At 44.4% G+C, this 18,406-nt stretch overlaps 1 protein-coding gene across 4 annotated transcripts in view; it reads right to left on the bottom strand.

Annotated features, from left to right (window-relative positions):
* The window catches only part of MDGA1 (MAM domain containing glycosylphosphatidylinositol anchor 1), a 125,017-nt gene that overhangs the window by 41,875 nt on the left and 64,736 nt on the right, over positions 1-18,406 (bottom strand). For all 4 annotated transcript variants that reach the window (XM_090135213.1, XM_090135214.1, XM_090135212.1 and 1 more), the window contains one exon: positions 2,936-3,205. In XM_090135213.1, coding sequence (XP_089991339.1) covers positions 2,936-3,205 — 270 coding nt within the window. The remainder of the gene's footprint in view (positions 1-2,935; positions 3,206-18,406) is intronic.

Raw genomic sequence — 18,406 nt, 5'->3', positions numbered from 1 at the left:
GTAGCTTAGGTTGAGGTAACTTTAAACTGGCATTTCTTCTGTTTCATCTGCAGCTTTACAGACTCTCCTGCTAACAATCCCCGAGGAAAGATCATTTGGCCAGTAGGTCATAGGAAAAGTGCTATTTATCACACAGGGGACCATGGCACTCAAAAGGAGACCTTGTTCCTTCTGCATCTCCCCTGCCTTGAAAACACAGTGCTCCAGCCTCTTTGTAGCACGGCTGTCAACTCTGCAGCAAAGGGAATGTTGACCTCATCCAGGGTGAAAACAGCAAGAGCTTTTGCAGGGACAGAGTTTTCTAAACCCACGTCTCTAAAAAACCAGAAGGAAGCAGGAGGAAAAGAAACACAGAAGAAAAGATGTACTACAGAGAATAATAGAATTGTAGCATGGCTTATGTTGGAAGGGACCTTAAAGATCTTCAAGCTCCTTGCCTTGGACAGGATTGTCAACCACTAGGTCAGGCTACCCAGGGCCCAGTCCAACCTGGCCTTTAACACCTCCAGGGATCGGGAGAAATTGGATGGTTCAGAGAACAAGGGTTTTCCTGTCATTTCACCAGCCACTGCTGGCCTGAACCAGTAACTTGAAAGCTGGTAGACTAATGCACAGGGCATGCTTATTTCCAGTCCAGGTCTAATCTAGGCCTGCACATACATGGGCAGGGAGGGGTGCAGGAGAGCAGAGAAGCCCCGCTACTATCTTCCTAAGTACTGTGCTGCACCTTGCTTCTTGAATCCTGGGCACCGCCATTCACGATGGTTATAATTAGGCTCAAAAGGATTCAGCATTTTATTTTTTATGAACTCAGATGGATAATATTGATGTGTATTTCCAAGTCTTTTTTTCCTTATTATTTTTATTGACTTGAATTTTTGCACAAGCAAGAAGTTCAGAACCACCTCAGAGACTAATTGCTGCTTATTCAACCTGTATTGACTGTGGAAGTCAGGCTTCATAATGGATTCAGAAATAAAATCAGAACTGATTATAATCATAATCTTGCATGATATTAATTCCTTATTAATGGACTCTAAAATAGAAATAGAAGCTAAAAAAAATCCTTTTAATAGAAAGGAAGCACATCAAGATACTTTCGGAACTTCCTTTCTGGCAACTTTTACCATTGACAGAAAGTTTGCCTTTCTCCTCCAGCTGACAGAAAGAGCTAAAGGTTATTCACTCAGTCTTTCAGGGCTTTTTTTGTGCTGGTAGATGGTGGGGAGCAGGTGATGAGCGGTATGGAGAGGGTCTGGATGTGGATTGGATGGTTCGCCATCCTTCCAAAATATCACAGAAAAGCTAATCTCCCATACACTAATCCCACAACACAGATCTTTCCATCTCGAGCATGGTTTTGTATTCTGCTTCCAGTACATCTGAACATCTCATGGTCACAGGTGAGTCACTGCCTGCCCATCAGCTAGGAAGGTTTACGGTCCATCTTTCACAAGAAAGAAACAGAAACAAAAAGAAACAATGCTGTTCCTCCTGCTTACAGAGGAAGGTTGTAGCAGATGTGAATTAAAACTCCAGCAGTCCTGAGCCCAAGTACTGTAGCCTAGCCATCGAGTTATTTTTCTGGTTACTTTACAGGTTCAGAAGGTCTCATTGATTTGCAGCTGCCCAGGCATAGATGTCTGGAGCTGAAAAGCCAGCATCGGCTATCAATGCCTTGGAAGGAGAAGAGAGATGCAGAAAAACAAATGCTCGCAGCTTTCCAGGCAAGGGCTCTGTAGAGAGGACCAGTGCTTTCTGTTAAGGAGATCTTTTCACATGGGGCACGACCAGGCACACAGGATGGCATTATGTACTACTTATTTTTCCAGCAAAATTCAGATCCTGGAAGTATTCCCAAATTTGCTAAGAACAAAGCTTGTCATGGTGGACGGCTCATTATGGGATATAGTTTGCCACCACTGAGTTAGCGAGATGAAACTTACAATCATTTGAAGAAATAGTAGAGAGAGAAAAAGCTCTAAAAGCCAAATCAACTACCAGACAAAATCCAGGAAATCCCAAAGGGTGAGAGCAAAATCCTGAAGAAGGGCCCAAAGTGTGGAAATGATTTGCATTTCCTCATTCCTGAGAGCATCTTGGAATTATAGCATAGCTGAGTTTTTCCATACTCTGGGAAAACTTCAAAATCTGGCTTCTTTGCAAATTATTCTCTCTCTTTTTTTTTCCCTTTCTTTCTTTTTTTTTCCAGCCCCTTCTTGACATGTATTATAAATTGGCCCCAGGCTGAAAAAAAAAAATTTTTACTGATTTTTTAGTTTATTAAGGGAACCTCATCTGAGAGTTTGTTTAGAATCTAGTGCCAAAGTCGATTCTGGGGTCATGGGAAAAATAGATTTAATGATCAGCCAGAGAGGCTAGAGCAGATGTGTGGTTTTAGTTGCTACAACTCTGCTGCTCTTCTCTGCAGATGCAGGTGCTAGGAACCAGTGCCGCTGCATGCTGGAAAAAGAAAACTGAGCAGCAAATCTACTAGTACTAGTATCCAATTCAAACTGTGTTTATCTTTTCAGGCATCGTAATACAAAGTCTGCCTGGAGATGTAGGGAAGGCATAGGAATACACGGTGTGGTCGGTTGGTTTGTTTGAAAGGGAAAAATGGATGTTTTTGGAGACTGCTGGGGTACATAGAGCCTTTCTATCCTCTTTGGTTAGTACTTACCTACAAATAGTTTGGTCATAAGCCGGAAAGCTTATGACAGCCTTGAGTTTTAGTCCCACATCTTTCAGGCAAGCATCTAAATATTGCTAAAATACAGCAGAGGCTGCACTAGCTGCCCCCACTCATATGGCCTTAAAGGTCTGCCTGGGTGATAGAGACAGATGTCCTGCTGGCTTACAGAAGGCCGTACCATTTGAACCCACTTCCATGATGCCATCTAAAGCTCACTCCCCTGAGTGCTCTGTGACTTACCAGACACCTGGAAGAGGCAGGTGGAGACCCCCACATCATTGGAGATGCTGCACTCGTAGCTGCCACTGGTCTCCCGGCTCACGCTGTCCACTTTTAGCTCCGAGTAGTCCTGCTGCTCTGCAGGGGGCTGCGCCAGCAGGGTCCCATTGAAGCGCCAGACAGAGGTGGCCACCTTCATGGGGCTGCCCTTCAGCATGGTGCAGCGCAGGGTGACGCTGCGCCCCATGCCCTGCCGCACATCCTGGAAGGCTGGCTCCACCACCGGTGGAACTGGGGACCAAACAGAGACAGACAGCGACGTCATCAGGAAGAGCTGACAATGCTCAGCACTGGCACCACGGTGCTGTCTCTGAAGAGATCTATTGCTTCTGAGAAGATATTTATTATCTAGCAGGAGACAGACTTTGCCAAACAAAATGCAGGAATAACCATCAGGCATCACCTTCTGACTGGGCTGGACCCACCTACTCCCTCCTTCCCATTTACTGGGTAGGGGTGGCTTTTCCAAGTACTCATCCTACAGTGAGACACTACTTGGGAGAGCTACTAAGCAATGATCTACCACGTGAGAAGTGCAACACTCTCCACAGCTTAGCTTCAACACTGGGATCCTAGTCAAAATAACCATAGTCCTCATTCCTCACATCCAGCATAATTTGCACTCCTTGAGCATGCAGGTATGCTCCCAAGCAATTACACTCACACTCAACTAACAGGCCTATCAAACAGAGACACCATGTTCAAATGGAGAAACGCACATTGCCTGTCCTCATACAGCACAGAACTCAAGGGATCATAAAATCACAGAATCATTAAGATTTGAAAAGGCCACTAGAATCATCTAGTCCAACCATCCACCTACCACTACTATGCCCCGTAAACTATGTCCCTCAGTGCTGCATCTACACATTTCTTGAACACCTCTAGGGAAAGTGACTCCACCACCCTGGGATGTCAGAGTACCTCTCCCAAATGCATCAAATACATCAATACAATACACCAGAGACTGGCTAAAGGGACCCTGGGTCCTATTCTCATCTCTGCCACCAATGCCCTGACATTGTGAGGTAAGTCATTTCTCTCCATGTCAGCTTCCCTGCCAGTAGCACTAGAATGATATGTGAACACCTCCTTAGCAAAGGAGGTTAAGTCTTGTTCTTTGTCACTTACAAAAATTTATAGGAATCTCACAGTTTGGGCATGGTTGAGGTGAAGTAAGGAGAAAGTCTGAATTAGTATTGCTTGGGTCAACCCCTTATTTAATGCAATAGCAGAAGACTTCAATCTCAGCAGATATCTGACGGACACGTTTCACTTGCAATAAACTCTTAATTAAAACACTGACACAAGGGAATAACCAGAAACTCTCTCTCTAAAATGAGGAAGGCTTCCTGAAAACAAAACAGCTGTTAGCCCGAATGGAAAAAGGAGGGAGAGCAGGTTTATAGCAGCGCCAGCACTGTCACAACTTACCTCTGGGTTCAAAGTACCTGCTCTTCCACTGATAACTTCCTTGCAGTATAGGTCTACAAAAACACCTGACTCTTCTAAGCATCCAAAGTGTTGCAAAGCACAGCCAGGTCTCCAGACTTGCAGCACACAGCACCCACTGTGCCACAGACACAGCTGCATGCAGGTTTTACAGCACCCTTTCAGCCCAGATATAGACATGCCTGGAAGGCTGCAGTGCAGCAGCCCATCCTCTCCCCTAGCCTGACCTCAACAAGACTCTCCTACAGCTCTATAATAAAAGTGATTTCTCCATCCTCACCACAGCCACCCCATAGCTCTGCTGTGCAGTGTCCTCCCTCCTACAAACGCTGTCAAATCTGTGAGTATGGAGCATAGAAACACCCCCTCTACCTGGCAGCCCTGGTCAACAGTGGCTGATTATTTTCTAGATACCTGTTCTCAGCTCTCAGCCTCTGGGCCCTTTACTGTGCTTAAGTGGATTAAAAGCAACCCTTGACTGAACTCACGTTGCCGTGCTGAGTGGCGTGGTCAGCTCATTACAGATGGTTTTGCTAGCAGTGTGTCTCAGCAGGTGCTCCAAGCACTGACTTGCCTTTGGCTCACACGTCTCCCACCTCACAGTGAGAATTATGTGAGAAGTTGTTTGATTATACCTAATGCCATGAATGTGTCATCTCTATCCCTAGCTGCTATCCCATTTCTTGGGTCACATCTGTTCCTTAATTGAAGATGGTGGGGTCTCACATTATAATCAAAGCCAGCTGGTGGTGACAGAGGGGAGGAAAAAAAAACGGGGGGGGGGAGGGGAGACAAAAGAGAAAGGAAGGCTTAAAACAAAACAACAACAAAAAACTATGGCACAACAGTTCTGGTTGTATTCAAAATGACCCATATCATGAGAGGAAAAGAGGGGAATGGGAGAACAGCACCCATGCGCGGAACTGGGACAGAAGAAAAGAGTCTGAAAGAGGACGAAGTGTTCCTCAGAAGGATATGCCCTGAGCTCCACCGTGGGAGGGCTTGGGGCGGAGACAGTCCAGTTGCTTCCTTGGGTCACAGAAGTAGCTCAGCAGCCAAGGATGCAGAAAATATTTAATCTTCCTCTGCTGGGAAATGGGATTTACTTGATTTGCACTGAGACAGGCTCAGGACCTATGCTGCTATGCTATCACCTTGTGAAGGGAATGTCTGAAAGTGCCTATACAGTAAACACTGATTACATTTTCTCGCCTCTGGCACGAGGTAACAGCCAACAAACACGAACTGTGCTGATGGCACTGAAGCTCCTGAATTCTCAGTAGAGAGAGCTGAAGCAGGTCATCCTATCAGCACAATGGATGCAGCACCATGGCAAGGGACAGTGCTGATGGATGGGTAGGAAAGAAAAGTCAACAGAAATTTCAGTGCCAGATATCAGTTCTGGCCTCCAACACCTGCTGGGGTGCCCACACTTCTGTGAGTAGGCTACCCACCACCAAGGCAGGGATCCAGACTGCACATCCTAGCAGATTAACAAATGGTCTTTTATCATCTCCAGCTTAAGCACAAAAGAGAGCTTGTTTAAACGAGCTGGCACTCTGACCGTCTGCGAGGAGAAACCTACAACATGATCCTGGCTGTGAGGGAGATATCTGCTCCACACAGCAGTATCTGGCTGTCATAGTGCTCTTCTGGGAGCCTGGGAATCAGCCTCAGCCTCAGTTTTTGCCCTGGTTCCAAAGGAGGGTCCTTGCACAGAGGTTTCTCCAAAGCCTTCCCACGTTTCCCTGATCTTCAGTGCTCTGTTAAACAGCAGTTACATTCCAGGAGGCTGGCTGCTATGCTTCAAGGGGAAGGCAAAAAACCAACCAAATTCTGCATACACAGGGCACCAGGATTCCCCCGCAAACAACAGGGCAAACAAATACAGACGACTGTTGTTTTCTCTCAGCACTCAGTTTAGCACTAGAAGAGCCAGCCAGCAGGAGGAGCAATGAAGGGGGTGAAGAGAGCAGCACACTGCTGCTGCAGGCAGCGCTGAAGGAGCAAGGCTCCTCCAACAACCTTGTTAAGATGCGGCTGCTGTGAGACAACAGGCAGGGCAGCCTGCCTTCACAGCAGAATTATTGTGCAACGGAAGAAAACATAATCATTCACCTGCTCGTTAGGAACAAATCAAATCAGCCCAACACAGGCAACCTACTCCAGCATGCCAGGCACCCTAAAGTAAAGCCAGGCTGCAAGCAGTTCCCTTGCTGTGAGCCAAAGCAGATGCTCTGCACTGACGGGGCTGCTAAACTAGCATGGTGTTCACAATGATGAAGGGCAGGAGCGAGGGAAGCACAACAAAGAAATGTCAAGTGTCAGGGGGTGTTACTTTGTGCTCCGATAACCTCTCATTTTCTTGGTTTCATTGGGAATAACTAGAACTGAAGTGCACTGTCCTGTCAGATGAGAGAGAAAAGCACTGGCTGTTGGGCTGTGGCCAAGCTTGCAAATACTTGTTGAAAAAGCCTGTTCTTATCTTAGCCTCGAGGAAGGGAGGTTAGTTCTTCCTTACCAGATCCAAAGTACTTGCTGGAGAGACCACAATCTCCATGCAGTGTTACAGTGAGGTGTCAATATGCTCACACACAGCTCAGGGAGGGCTATTCTGTGATCCCTTTGATGCCAACTGAGTGCTGTACATTCCTGTCAAGCTCAGATGCCTCCAGAATGCATCTATTGATGTTGGGTGTGTTTCCTTGACCAAGGATGAAGTCAGAGCACCTCAGACTGGCAGCAATGAACTGAGAACAAACAAGCTCTACTCTGTCCTCCAACACCAGTCTAATTAAACAAAAATTTACATTTCTCACTTAAATGTGGAAAGTGCAGCATGTAACAGAAGCAGCAACAATACCGAGTCTTGCTAGGTTAGAAAGTGGCTTTATTTTCTGCACCTTCCAGCCTACTCCACTGAATGACTCCCTTCAAGCCAAGCCATGCAATTACAGCATCAGTGGGACTCTTGCTCATAGGCTTCACCTCACCCTGTGTGTGTGTGAGCTGATAACTGACCGCTCATTTACAGGATTAAAACTGCAAAGAACATACAGAAAATCTGGTATGAAAGACTGTGCTTTCCGTTTAGTCACAATTATTAACTACATTTTGTTATCCAAAGTGGCTAGAGATATCAGTCAGCAATTTGTCTCTGGAAATGAGCATGGGCTGTGTCAAGGCCTTATGAGATTTATACAACTCCAATATCCATTTAAATTTTGATGGATACCCTCCTGAAGTCATACCAGACTTGTCTAGACACCAGCAGAGGGTGCCTTCTTTATGCAACTCCTTGACCCATAATCTGCGATGTTAAATATGTCACAATCCTGCCTCCATGGAAACTAGAAAACTCCATGCATTGAGTTCCAGGAGAGACCACAGCTCTCCCTTCAAGCAAGAAGGAAGCTCTTCCTTTGTCACAAGGCCATGAAATCACAGTTGAGCAATTCTGTTCTCTAAAATAGCATCCATAATCCATACTCCAATAACGCATGTTGGGCAACAACCAAGCAGTTTTCCATTTGGAGACAAATATCCAACTAACATTTGCAAGTTCAGTTTCCTCTGTTCCTTTCTGAGATAGAAGAGGGGAAATGGAGAAAAGCTTGCTCAACCAATCTGAGCTAGAAGCCAGAATATCTTTCCTTCTTCTATGCCTTTTGTCTTTGCACTTCAGCATCCTCATGTATAAGGAGATAAAATATTTATTTCTGCAAAATGCTTGAAAGCCAACTTGCAAGTATTGTTATTTCAAACAATACAAATTTCTTTGAGTACATTTTCTGCTAGAGGAGTGGGTGGAGGGACCAGAAGACCAGAGCTCTGAGCGGAGCAGGCTTAGCTGTGTGCTGGTTGACTGGTTTTAAAAGAAGAGCAAACAAAATATATTCACAACCATCTTTTCTGCTTTCTTCTTCTCTGAACTTTTCAAGCCAATTAGCTCAACTCATCTTCACCTTGTTTTAATAAAGAAGGATTTGCTAAAGAATTTCCTCTCCTGCATGATGAGCTGTGATGATTAATACATGAGACCTCCCTTGCTCACTTTATAAAGCAGTTTCAAGAAAGTCCATCCTGGATGGGAATTTCCAGACCTTCTGCCTCACATATATGTCTCCATAAAAAAGAACTGCCCCAGACATGCTGGAATTCCACTCAGACTCACAGCCCAATTAATTCGTGCTAACAGAACACTACAAAGACAAGCGTTCCCATGCCTTGCTTACCTTTGAGTGCCTGCTTTCAAAACAGTGTGCTCCCCTAATTAAGAAAGACCAAGTAGAAAAGGCTGGTGTATGCACAGAGAGCACATACATATTTGTCTGAAATGCATGCTGTTAACTCTCCCCCCACCCACATACCACCCAATTAGAAAAGTTATTCACAAAACAAGTAAAGAGGGTAAGACAGTGAGCATGCTTGTTTCACAGCTGCCTTCAATTACTGTCCAGCCAGTGGCATAACCCATATCTAGTCTTTTACTATAGAGATGCTGGAAAATATTGCCTTTAATTCACATGCAATTTTGCTGGTTGTAGCATGGTGAAGCAGGATGACAGCTATGCCAGATTTGTTTTTCTCCTGCCCACCCACATACCCATAAGAGGGAAGTCCTCCCATTTGGAGCACTGCCAGACCACCAACTCTTCACTCAGGTTTATACTTCTGTCTCCTAAAAGATAACGAGATGCTGGCTCATACGCATGCATCCATTAATACATGCTTCTGTTTAACAAATTGGGCTGGGAGTGACATCCTGCTCCCAAGAGCATATAAATAGTTTAGATGCAAACATTCACTAACAGTCAGCCAATGATACTCTCTCCCCAAAAGCATCCCATATGCATTAACTTTTGGCAGAAGACCAGTTATCTTACTACTCAATAATTCATAGGTGAGCTACTCAACTGGGTAGTTCTGGGAATAAAGAAACTCGTTGCCAGTACAAACTAAAGAAAGGGAAAAGAAAAAGAAGCAAAAACAAACCACAAAGAACCAAACAAAATTCTTCCTCCAGAATGTGAAATTCACATCTTTTTTCCTATGTCAGCGGTTAGTTACTAGTTTTTGTTACCATCTAACCTCACTCCCTTGCTGCAGTTTAAGCCTACTGCAAGCTGTCCCCAAAGCTGCTTACATTCTAGTAATCAGCTATGTCCTATCCCAGTAGTTCCCAACCTGAACCAAAATGAGAGAAATTTTGACTGAATTCTCCTCTTCTGGAGTCCTTAACAAATGGTGTTGGCATTTGATACATATACATGTCTACAAGCTTTCCCTTCTCTCCATCCTCTGCTCTTCAGGTGACAGGAGCACAGCTTTAGTTTCTTGTTAGATTTCTGTTTTCTTTGGGCAGAAACACTGCCTGAGAATTTTAAATGCCAGAGGAATCACATACAAACAGTTCTGGGAAGGAAAAAAGTATAAGAGAAAACTAAATATACAGCTCTAACTCTCCTCACATGCCTGGCAAAAACAAGCAGGGCATAAGGAACTATAATAGGGCAGAGAGCAATTGGTACCATTTAAAACCATGTGAGCAGAAACAGAGCTTCTTGGCCCATTGCAGCAGAACGCATTCCCTATTCTTCCATCCAGAATATAAGGAAGTGAAAATAGAAGAAAAACAGCCTATCTGTGGTGTTCATAGTCCTAGGACATGTCCTCCACATTCCTGAGGATTGGAAAAACTGAAAAAAGGACTGATCATCCTGCAGTTAAGACAGTAGACTTGGAGCTAGCTAGAACAGGACTTTAAAGGCCAAATTCAACTCATCTAATTTCAGGCTCTTTGTTGAAGCGCTCAAGGTGAACATCACCTCTTCATGAAGGCCACCTCCCCCAAAACCAACAAGTGTGAGGTACATCTCCAGAAGGCAATTCAGGACTAGGAATCCCTATTTGACATTACCTCCCTCCTGCATGGCTGCTCAGGAAGCCTAAGGTGCCCACAACCCTCACATCTCTGCTGTGTCCAGTGCCTTCCCTCTACGTGAACCTCTCCGTGAACTCTCAGTGCTTCATTTAATAAGTTCATCCATAAACTGAGTCATAACATGCATCTGAAACTTGGGCAGCATGTCCTGCTGTTGGACAGGTGCCACCTCCTGTGCTTCAGCTGCTTTGTGCCACAGCGGAGCTACTCTGGAAAGCAAAACAGACACCAGACAGCACTTTCCCTATAGCAAATCAAGCGATAAATCTTTGGACTCCAGACAGCATCCAATTAGTGCCACTGCTAGGGCTCATGTCCAGAATATGCAGCTGCCTGCAAGGAATTGTCTGTTTCCCCCTGTCTCTCAGGGAAGATCTTACGCACACCCAGAAGAGCTACCAGGCAGAGGTGACTGCTGGCTCCAAGCAGCAGCCCAGTAGCAACAGGTTCTTATTCCATCACCAGCTGCTGGAGCAATTCAGTCACCTCCATATGTTTGGAAAGTTAGAGGCAGGGAGGCTGCAGGAGAAAATGCCTCTGAGAATGACACTCCTGTCAAAAGGGAGGAGAGTTCCTTCTTTAGAAATTCAGTGATTGTCAGAGCCACAGGTGGTCAGAGCCTTCTGCTCAGAGTTGGGCTACAAGCCTTACCTCACCTTCTGTTTTCAGTTTGAAAGCTGAATTGGGAGCGCTAGATGATCCCTCCACAGCTGCTTTCAAAACAGGCAGGTACAGTAAGAGGCAGCGTAGCCAAGAGCAAAAGTGTTGATTAAAAAATCAGACGTCCTTTAATGCAAAGGTGGCGTCAGAGCTGGACGGGGAAAAGATCCAAGCCAGAAAGAGCCTGGTAGGGAAGGAGGGCCACCAAAGGCAATTAAGATAATCAAATATTAACCAGCACTCCTCAATGTTTACTTCAGATTTTCTGCCTGTACTATTAAGAAAAAAGGATGCATGGGGCAAAGCTAGACTAGGAGAAGTTAATGCAGTGGTTCTTATCTATAAAGTGGAGAAGCTGCCTACACAAACCACTCTTCCTCAGACATCAGGCCTAGTAAGAAATTTGAAGCAAGGGGGAAGAAATCAGCGTAGAGGAAACACCCAGTTCTCCATCACTTCTCTATCTGCTGCTTCTGAGTTCTGCTGCCAGTTGTTTAATATCCTGCTCTGCTAACTGTCATCATTATCCCATTTTTCCATCCTTCACCCTTGATTGATCTTGATTCATCTGAGGAAGATGACGACAATGAAAACGTAACCATTCAGAAGGAGGCTAAAGGATGCTCAAATGAGAAGATTTATGTCGGACATTCAGTCTCATAGATGAAGCAGCCAAGGTCAACAGATATTAAAGCAATTTTCCCCACAAGAGTTAATATAACAAGGCGGGTGGTGCATAGAGGAACTTAGGAAATGCACACAATTTAAAAACACAGGGTCAGCAGAGGTAGAATAGAGAAAGGAAAGGCGAGAACATTTTTAACTATTAGCATTTTTACTGTCTCTCTCTTTGGACGGTTACCTGTTCATCACTGTCATCATCATCTTCAGATGAATCAGGATTGATCAGATCAATCAAGGATGAAGGCTGGAAAAATGGAGATAAGTTCAGGCAGTCCATCAGAGAAAATAGCTGGGGTCTTTCAGAACAGGGACTGGCTCCAAAACATCAGCTGCGAAATAACCACTCTCTGCCATCTAAGAGTTTTGTATTCACCCTCTGTCCTTCACACTGTTGCCTGCATGCCTTTAAAAGTGTGAATTTCATGAGTCCATGTGTCCAACTCCTCCTCTATTAAACAGTTCTAATGGAAAAAAAAAAAACCACCAAAACCAACGCTTTTTCTGTCATACCAGTAACCATCATACTTCTCAAAAATGCATCTTTAGTAGATTGCTGATCACAGAAAATCATCTCTCTGCACCTTGTTTCCAAAACTGGTGATGACATGTATCCCTGTGAAGGCAGCTTTCTGCCTCCAAGTTAGGATAATACGAATGGCAGGACAGTGGAAGATTCTGGGCCTCAAACAGGCCCCAGCCATAAATGGATTAAGGAAAGTGGGCTGCAAGCCATCTAGTCTCACATTTTAGAATTATTTCTCAGCTGTTTCAATAATTTAGCCTTATAGTTTCACATGCTGAGCCTGGTGTATACATTCTTAATAACCTCATACCATTAACAGCAAGAGACGCTGAACTACAGAGAGATCTGCTTCTGCTGCTAGCCAAGTATCTATTGCAAAGAGAGTGCAAAATCAGGGAAGGGCCCAGGACCGAGCTACAGAGGAGTCACTCTTCTGCTGGAAACCTCTTGTCCTCTCTAAGTTGCTACCATCTTTCCAGACCAGCAGCACACCGACCTTACTACAGAAGCGCACACAGCCCAGCAGCTCTCGTCTTCCCTTGCATTAGGATGAGCACTGTCACTCCTGAGGGCTCTAGGCATGGTGGCCCTCCCAGAAATCACTCTCCAGGGTTCAGGGTCTCCTCTTGCAGCAGAGAGCATAGGAAGGAGGCCATTAACACACTGGCAATCATTCAAAGACATGGCCTGATTCCCTGACCTCCCCATCAGCTCTGTTTTATCTCCTCCGGACTTGGAGCAAGAGAAGGAAGTTCATTAGCAAGCCCACTCCCTGGATAAACCTCCTCTGACACTTGATTTTCCAGGCTGCTTCTGGGCCAGCACCAGTGGAAACATTTGGAGAATCAGCACCCCTGCACTATGGGCATGTGCCTATCTCACAGTTACTTTTTCATGTTGACTGATGAGAACTTTGATAGTAATGAAGATGTCCTGCAGATCGTCTGGGAGCCCTCAGGTCAGAGTAGATTTTGGTCCAACAGATACATGCCTTGAAATCTATTCCATACAGTTTCCTTCATTCCCATTCCCAGCTTTTTTGGGGCACAAAAAGTAAGGCCATTGTCTTCCTCATTCACATCCATTGCATCAAGAGTTTAAACTGGATACTGTTGCCTGAGTTGGTCCATCAGCAGTTTTCTGCCTGAGGAACTGAGACAGCATACGCTGCAACATGTCATTCTGCTCCTTCCACCCTCCCTGTGGTAGCTAGATACCACCTTTCAGAACCAGAGCAAAAAGACATTTTAAACAATTTTCAACATTGGTTGCTGAGCCATCCCACTGTGGTGGGCAGAGGAAGAGTATAATTCTGTGTACAGCCCTGGGAAGAATCTGCACAGACTCAAATCTGGTAGCTAGATTTTTTACTAAAGTCAGAGATGAAGGAAAGACAGGCTTCTCTCTGTGAGATTGTAGCTGGATCTGCAAACCCAGATCTGAATCATCTATGCAAAAATGGTAGGATTACAGACTAACAATTGATTGCAAAACCTCCAAAATGACATAGAAAGTAGGAAAATATGGGAAAAAAAGGGTATCTAGCCAAGCCTTCGAGGGGAAGTATGTGATAGCAACCTCCAAACACCAGAGGAAATAAAAGTATTCTGTATCAACCATTGTGTTCTTTATAAGAGTGCAGATGTGAGCTCATTGGGTCAATATAAGCAGAGAAAAACTCAGAAAAAACACAGCAATAAACCTTTTTATTCCTCATTGATTTCAGAAAAAGAACTTATGGAAGATGAATGTGGGATGCAACTATACAAATTAAAAAATGAATGGTGATTAATATGGTTTTCTGGGTCCTTGGCAGACAAACTGGGTAGTGTTTGAGAAGGCAACAAGAAAAGTAACTATCTTGTCATAACATCCTCAGGCGTTGGAAGGATTCTGGCTTGCTTCCACATGACAGACTAATTGAAGATGTAATACTATTCAAATGTAGTCCACATTAAACAGATTAAAAACACATTCACTGAAAGAGTTCAAAAAGAAATTTTAAATTGGTGCACGCACCACTGAGGTCTCTGTAGTGAAAGGAAAGACCTTCCCTAGGAAGACATCCCTGGTGAGATCCCACATGAACCTCTTACGCTGAAGCTATTTCACATCACCATCAAGGTCAAAAAGCTAGCAAGCAGGTTAGCATCACTATAGAATATCAATTACAAACTTCTCAGATCTGGCTGCATATCCAGTATCATATATAACAATTTCTGGTGTCTAAATGACCTTGCACCCATCTGCAGTTGGGGTGGCTGTGTGCAGATTTTGGCACAGCTCTGGGATGTCTTGGATTTTGCTTCCTTCCCTTCCACAGAAATATAGCAGTTCAACATGCAGTAACAGAATCACCATCCTTAAGCACCTGTTCACGATAAGATACTAACATCTGTGGATAATGTAAAATCCTAGAATCATAGCATAGTTTGGGTTGGAAGGGACCTTTAAGATCATCCAATTCCAACCCCCCTGCTACAGGCAGGGACACCTCTCTCTCAACCAAGTTGCTCACAGTCCCATCCAGCCCAGAAAATACACAGTAGTAAATAAAATATTTGAGAGATGCCTCATACAGGAGAGCTTGGTTTGCTTGATGGAATGAGCTTATGGTAAGAACGCTCAGTTTGCCTTGGAAAACATAAAGACTTGGGGAAAAAAGCTGTTGAGGAGAGAATGTTTCACTCTTGTCAAAAAAGAGACAGTGACTCCAGGAGGAGCCTGAGTCAATATAACCACGTCAACTTTCAGCATCATTCTGTAGTTCAAAGGTGTCAAAATCTTGGTATGATTAAGTCAAGAATAACTGAAAGTATTGTGAAATGGGCATCACTGCTGTATCTGCATCAGTGAGATCATTTAAAAAAATCTGTTTAATAGGGGTGACATGCTTCCAGAATGATGTTGAAAAAAAAATAAGGACTATAAAAATGATTAAAAGGACTGGAAAATATGCGTTGTGGTGAATGGCAGAGAAGACTCTGGACTGCATACTGAAAAAAAGGCTAAGAGATGACTAGTTCTGGTATCTCAGACTACACAAGAAAGAAGCCGCTAATAACAAATAGCTCTTTATGTCAGAAGACAAAGGCATAAACAGAGCTTGTATCTGGAAACTGAAAAGAGACCAGCTTACATTAAGTCATGACAACTGAACCGTGGCAGTAAAAATTCATTGGAACAACTTCCTGAGGGAAACAACTTACTGAGGGACTAAGTTGACTTAAGTTGCTAACCCACTATCCATCATATTTGAGAAGTTGTGTCAGTCTGGGGAAGTTCTCAGTGACTGGAAAAGAGGAAACATAATTCCCATTTTTTAAAATGGAGAAGAGGAAGACCTGGAGAACTGCAGGCCAGTCACTCTCACCTCTGCACCCACTGAGGTCACAGAGCAGATTCTCCTGAAAACTACACTGAAGCACATGGAAAACGAGAAGTTAATAGCCGACAGCCAACATGGCTTTATAGACTTTATATTCTTTCCAGCAATCTACCTTACATGGAGCACTGCTCCCTTTCCCTTAAGCCCCAGTTCCCCGTTTTACAGCATAGCATGATATTGGCTGAAGGGTCTGTTCTATGCATATGATATGAACTGCTAAGAAAATCCCAGCAGAGCTAGCACTATTAAGCCCATCTATATTGCATTAAGTTGTTATGAGCTACCACATTCTAGCTTATGATTAGGGCAGTAAAATATCTTTTCGCAATCAGCACTTGGTAAGGAAAATCCCGGCTCCGTGCAAATGCCACCATTATTTACTGTTCTCTTGACCTCAATCTTAGCCACTGTCAGGAACCTGTAAGTTCTGACATGCCAACCAATCCCTCCCATCAAATGCATGGCTGAGTTTTGCCTAGAATTGCGGCACATTTGCAATGGATGAGATTTCCAGTCATGAGAGTGGGTCACAACAGATCAAGAGCCTACAAAGGATGAGCTAGACTGGCCTTCAATTTTCATTCTTTCTTTACCAGCAGGGATCTATCCCAGATGCCTCTTCCCTGCAGAAACTGTAATTTTCAGTCTCTTCTACTTTCCATTCATCCCCTTGTAGCTTGGCAAGCAAGTGAACACTCAGAAGTCAGCTTCCTCACAGTCAACAGTAATGAAAAATTCCCATGGTTTCCTGTGATTGCATATGACCCCAGAAACAAGGACTCCAAAATCATGCAAAATGCAACAAGTCTGCATGCAACTGGGAAATTTAACCACATCTGTAAATTCCTGGGACCATAAGGGTTTCACACATTCATCACTGGGTTCATAAAAGAAAACTGACTGTTTTATCTCAGTCCTAGAGACCAATTAAGTTTGAATCACAAGTGAAAGCTGAGGTAAGGTAGGAGCGTGTGCACGCACGCACTTATTTGTGTTTGCAATAAAGAGGCAAAGAGGGATGGAAATCAGAAACTATATGAAGTGAAATAAGGTGAGAAGTGCACGTTGGAAATCCGATCTTTGTGCAATGAGAAAACAGTTTTCTAGCTTCAAAGAAAACATAGTTTCTTTCTCAGAGATAGAACCAAGTGAAAAAGCATAAACTAGTAACTGAACATTTTTTTTCCCCACAGGTGTCTCCGAAAAGTCTTACACTCTTCCTAAAAATGGAGCCCTCAGCCTCCCACTGAGTGACCCTCAGTGTCCCAGCACAAAACTGGTGGCAGAAAGACCTATTAAGCTGCAGGAAAGTCTGAGAACCTCTGTAATGTAATTTACATGCAAACAGTTTCCCTGTAGGAGTGACTGTAATTGGTGCTGTTTCAGAGCTCAGGGTCAGTATGGTCACAGCTAATTAAAATTTAGACCCCTCCCTGGGATGCTCAGTTTCCTGTTATGGTTTCTGTTCATACCATGGGTGTCTCAGGGGGGTTTCCCTGCACAACATCCCTCCTTCAACGTGGCATCACTGTTCTGCGCATTGTCTCCATATGCCTGCTGCAGTCCTCCAGTAAGCTAGAAGGAAATAGCTCTGCACTGAGAGGAGATGAGGGATAGTACCCTCGCTGGTGCTGCCTGAAGTGGTTTATGGACAAAAAATCATGGGAGAAAAGCAAAGCCACTGGCACGCTGCCATGGCACCACATTGTTTCTCCCTGTCAAAGAGGCTGGGGACAGCATGTCCCAGCTCCCCTGGCATAGGCTCTGTGTTAGGTTTGATGTTATATGCTCCCTCGCAAGCGTGGACAGCTGTTTTCACCTCTCTCCGTGCCTCAGATGCTTTTGCAGAGGCTGAGAGTTATTACAAGAAAATGAGATGCTTATTTTGTCTGTTCAGTGTCTTCCTGATTCCCCCAGTGAGCCCTGCTCCATGGTATCTCTCTCCCCACTGGGTGCTCAACATGTTTGTTTCCTGGTCACCAAGAGGCAGGATTTGATAGGAACAAGATATTCCCTCCTTTCCTATCTTGTGATTCCAGCCTTAAAATGAGAGCTGATTGCAGTTTTCTAACTAACTCCCTTTATCTACCACCTCCCTTGCCCCATGTCTCCTGTTGACAGTGGTACCACACAGCTCACAGTATAGCACATGCCTCCGCAAATCTATTTTGCTCAGGTGTACATATATTCTAACAAAATAGAGCTACTGCTAGCAAGCCTTCCCATCCTCTTAGCTCCTATAACCCTAGTCTAGGTCCCCACATTTAAGACTTTTCTCCTCCAAGTGTAGTTGTGACACTCAATTCACACAAACAGGTACCCCTGGTCCTCTCTGGCAGAGAATATCCCTCCAACCCACATTTCAGGATTCATGGCTCTTGGTTTACTGTCTTGTCTATAGGCCAATTGCCCATATCCTAACTCATCCATATGCCTATGGTGCTGTGCAGACCAAGAGATAAATCTTGACTGGTGGTAAGCACGTGGCAGAAGTAAATACACTGTCAGAGAAGGAAGTTGCATTATATCCCTGTGTAAACCAGAGCAGAAGCAAGATATCCTCTCCTACCAGCCAGGCTGCCTCAATATTGTCTGGCTATCACCAGCTGCATCACAGTTTGGGGATCTCTGATACAGATGGTTTTAACTCATGGCCTAAAATCAACAACAGGGCTCAAAACCAAAGAAACAACTTGGGGATGTATACTCCCATGGCTTAAAGACAAGGACACAACCAGACCAGACATGCACATTTGCAGCCTTGCAGGAGACCCAGCACAA

This window comes from Phasianus colchicus, chromosome 2 (assembly GCF_987193195.1).
Source record: "Phasianus colchicus chromosome 2, bPhaCol1.hap1.1, whole genome shotgun sequence".
NCBI lineage: Eukaryota > Metazoa > Chordata > Aves > Galliformes > Phasianidae > Phasianus > Phasianus colchicus.
The sequence above is the reverse complement of the archived record's forward strand: the minus strand, read 5'-3'. Positions and strand labels throughout refer to the sequence as shown.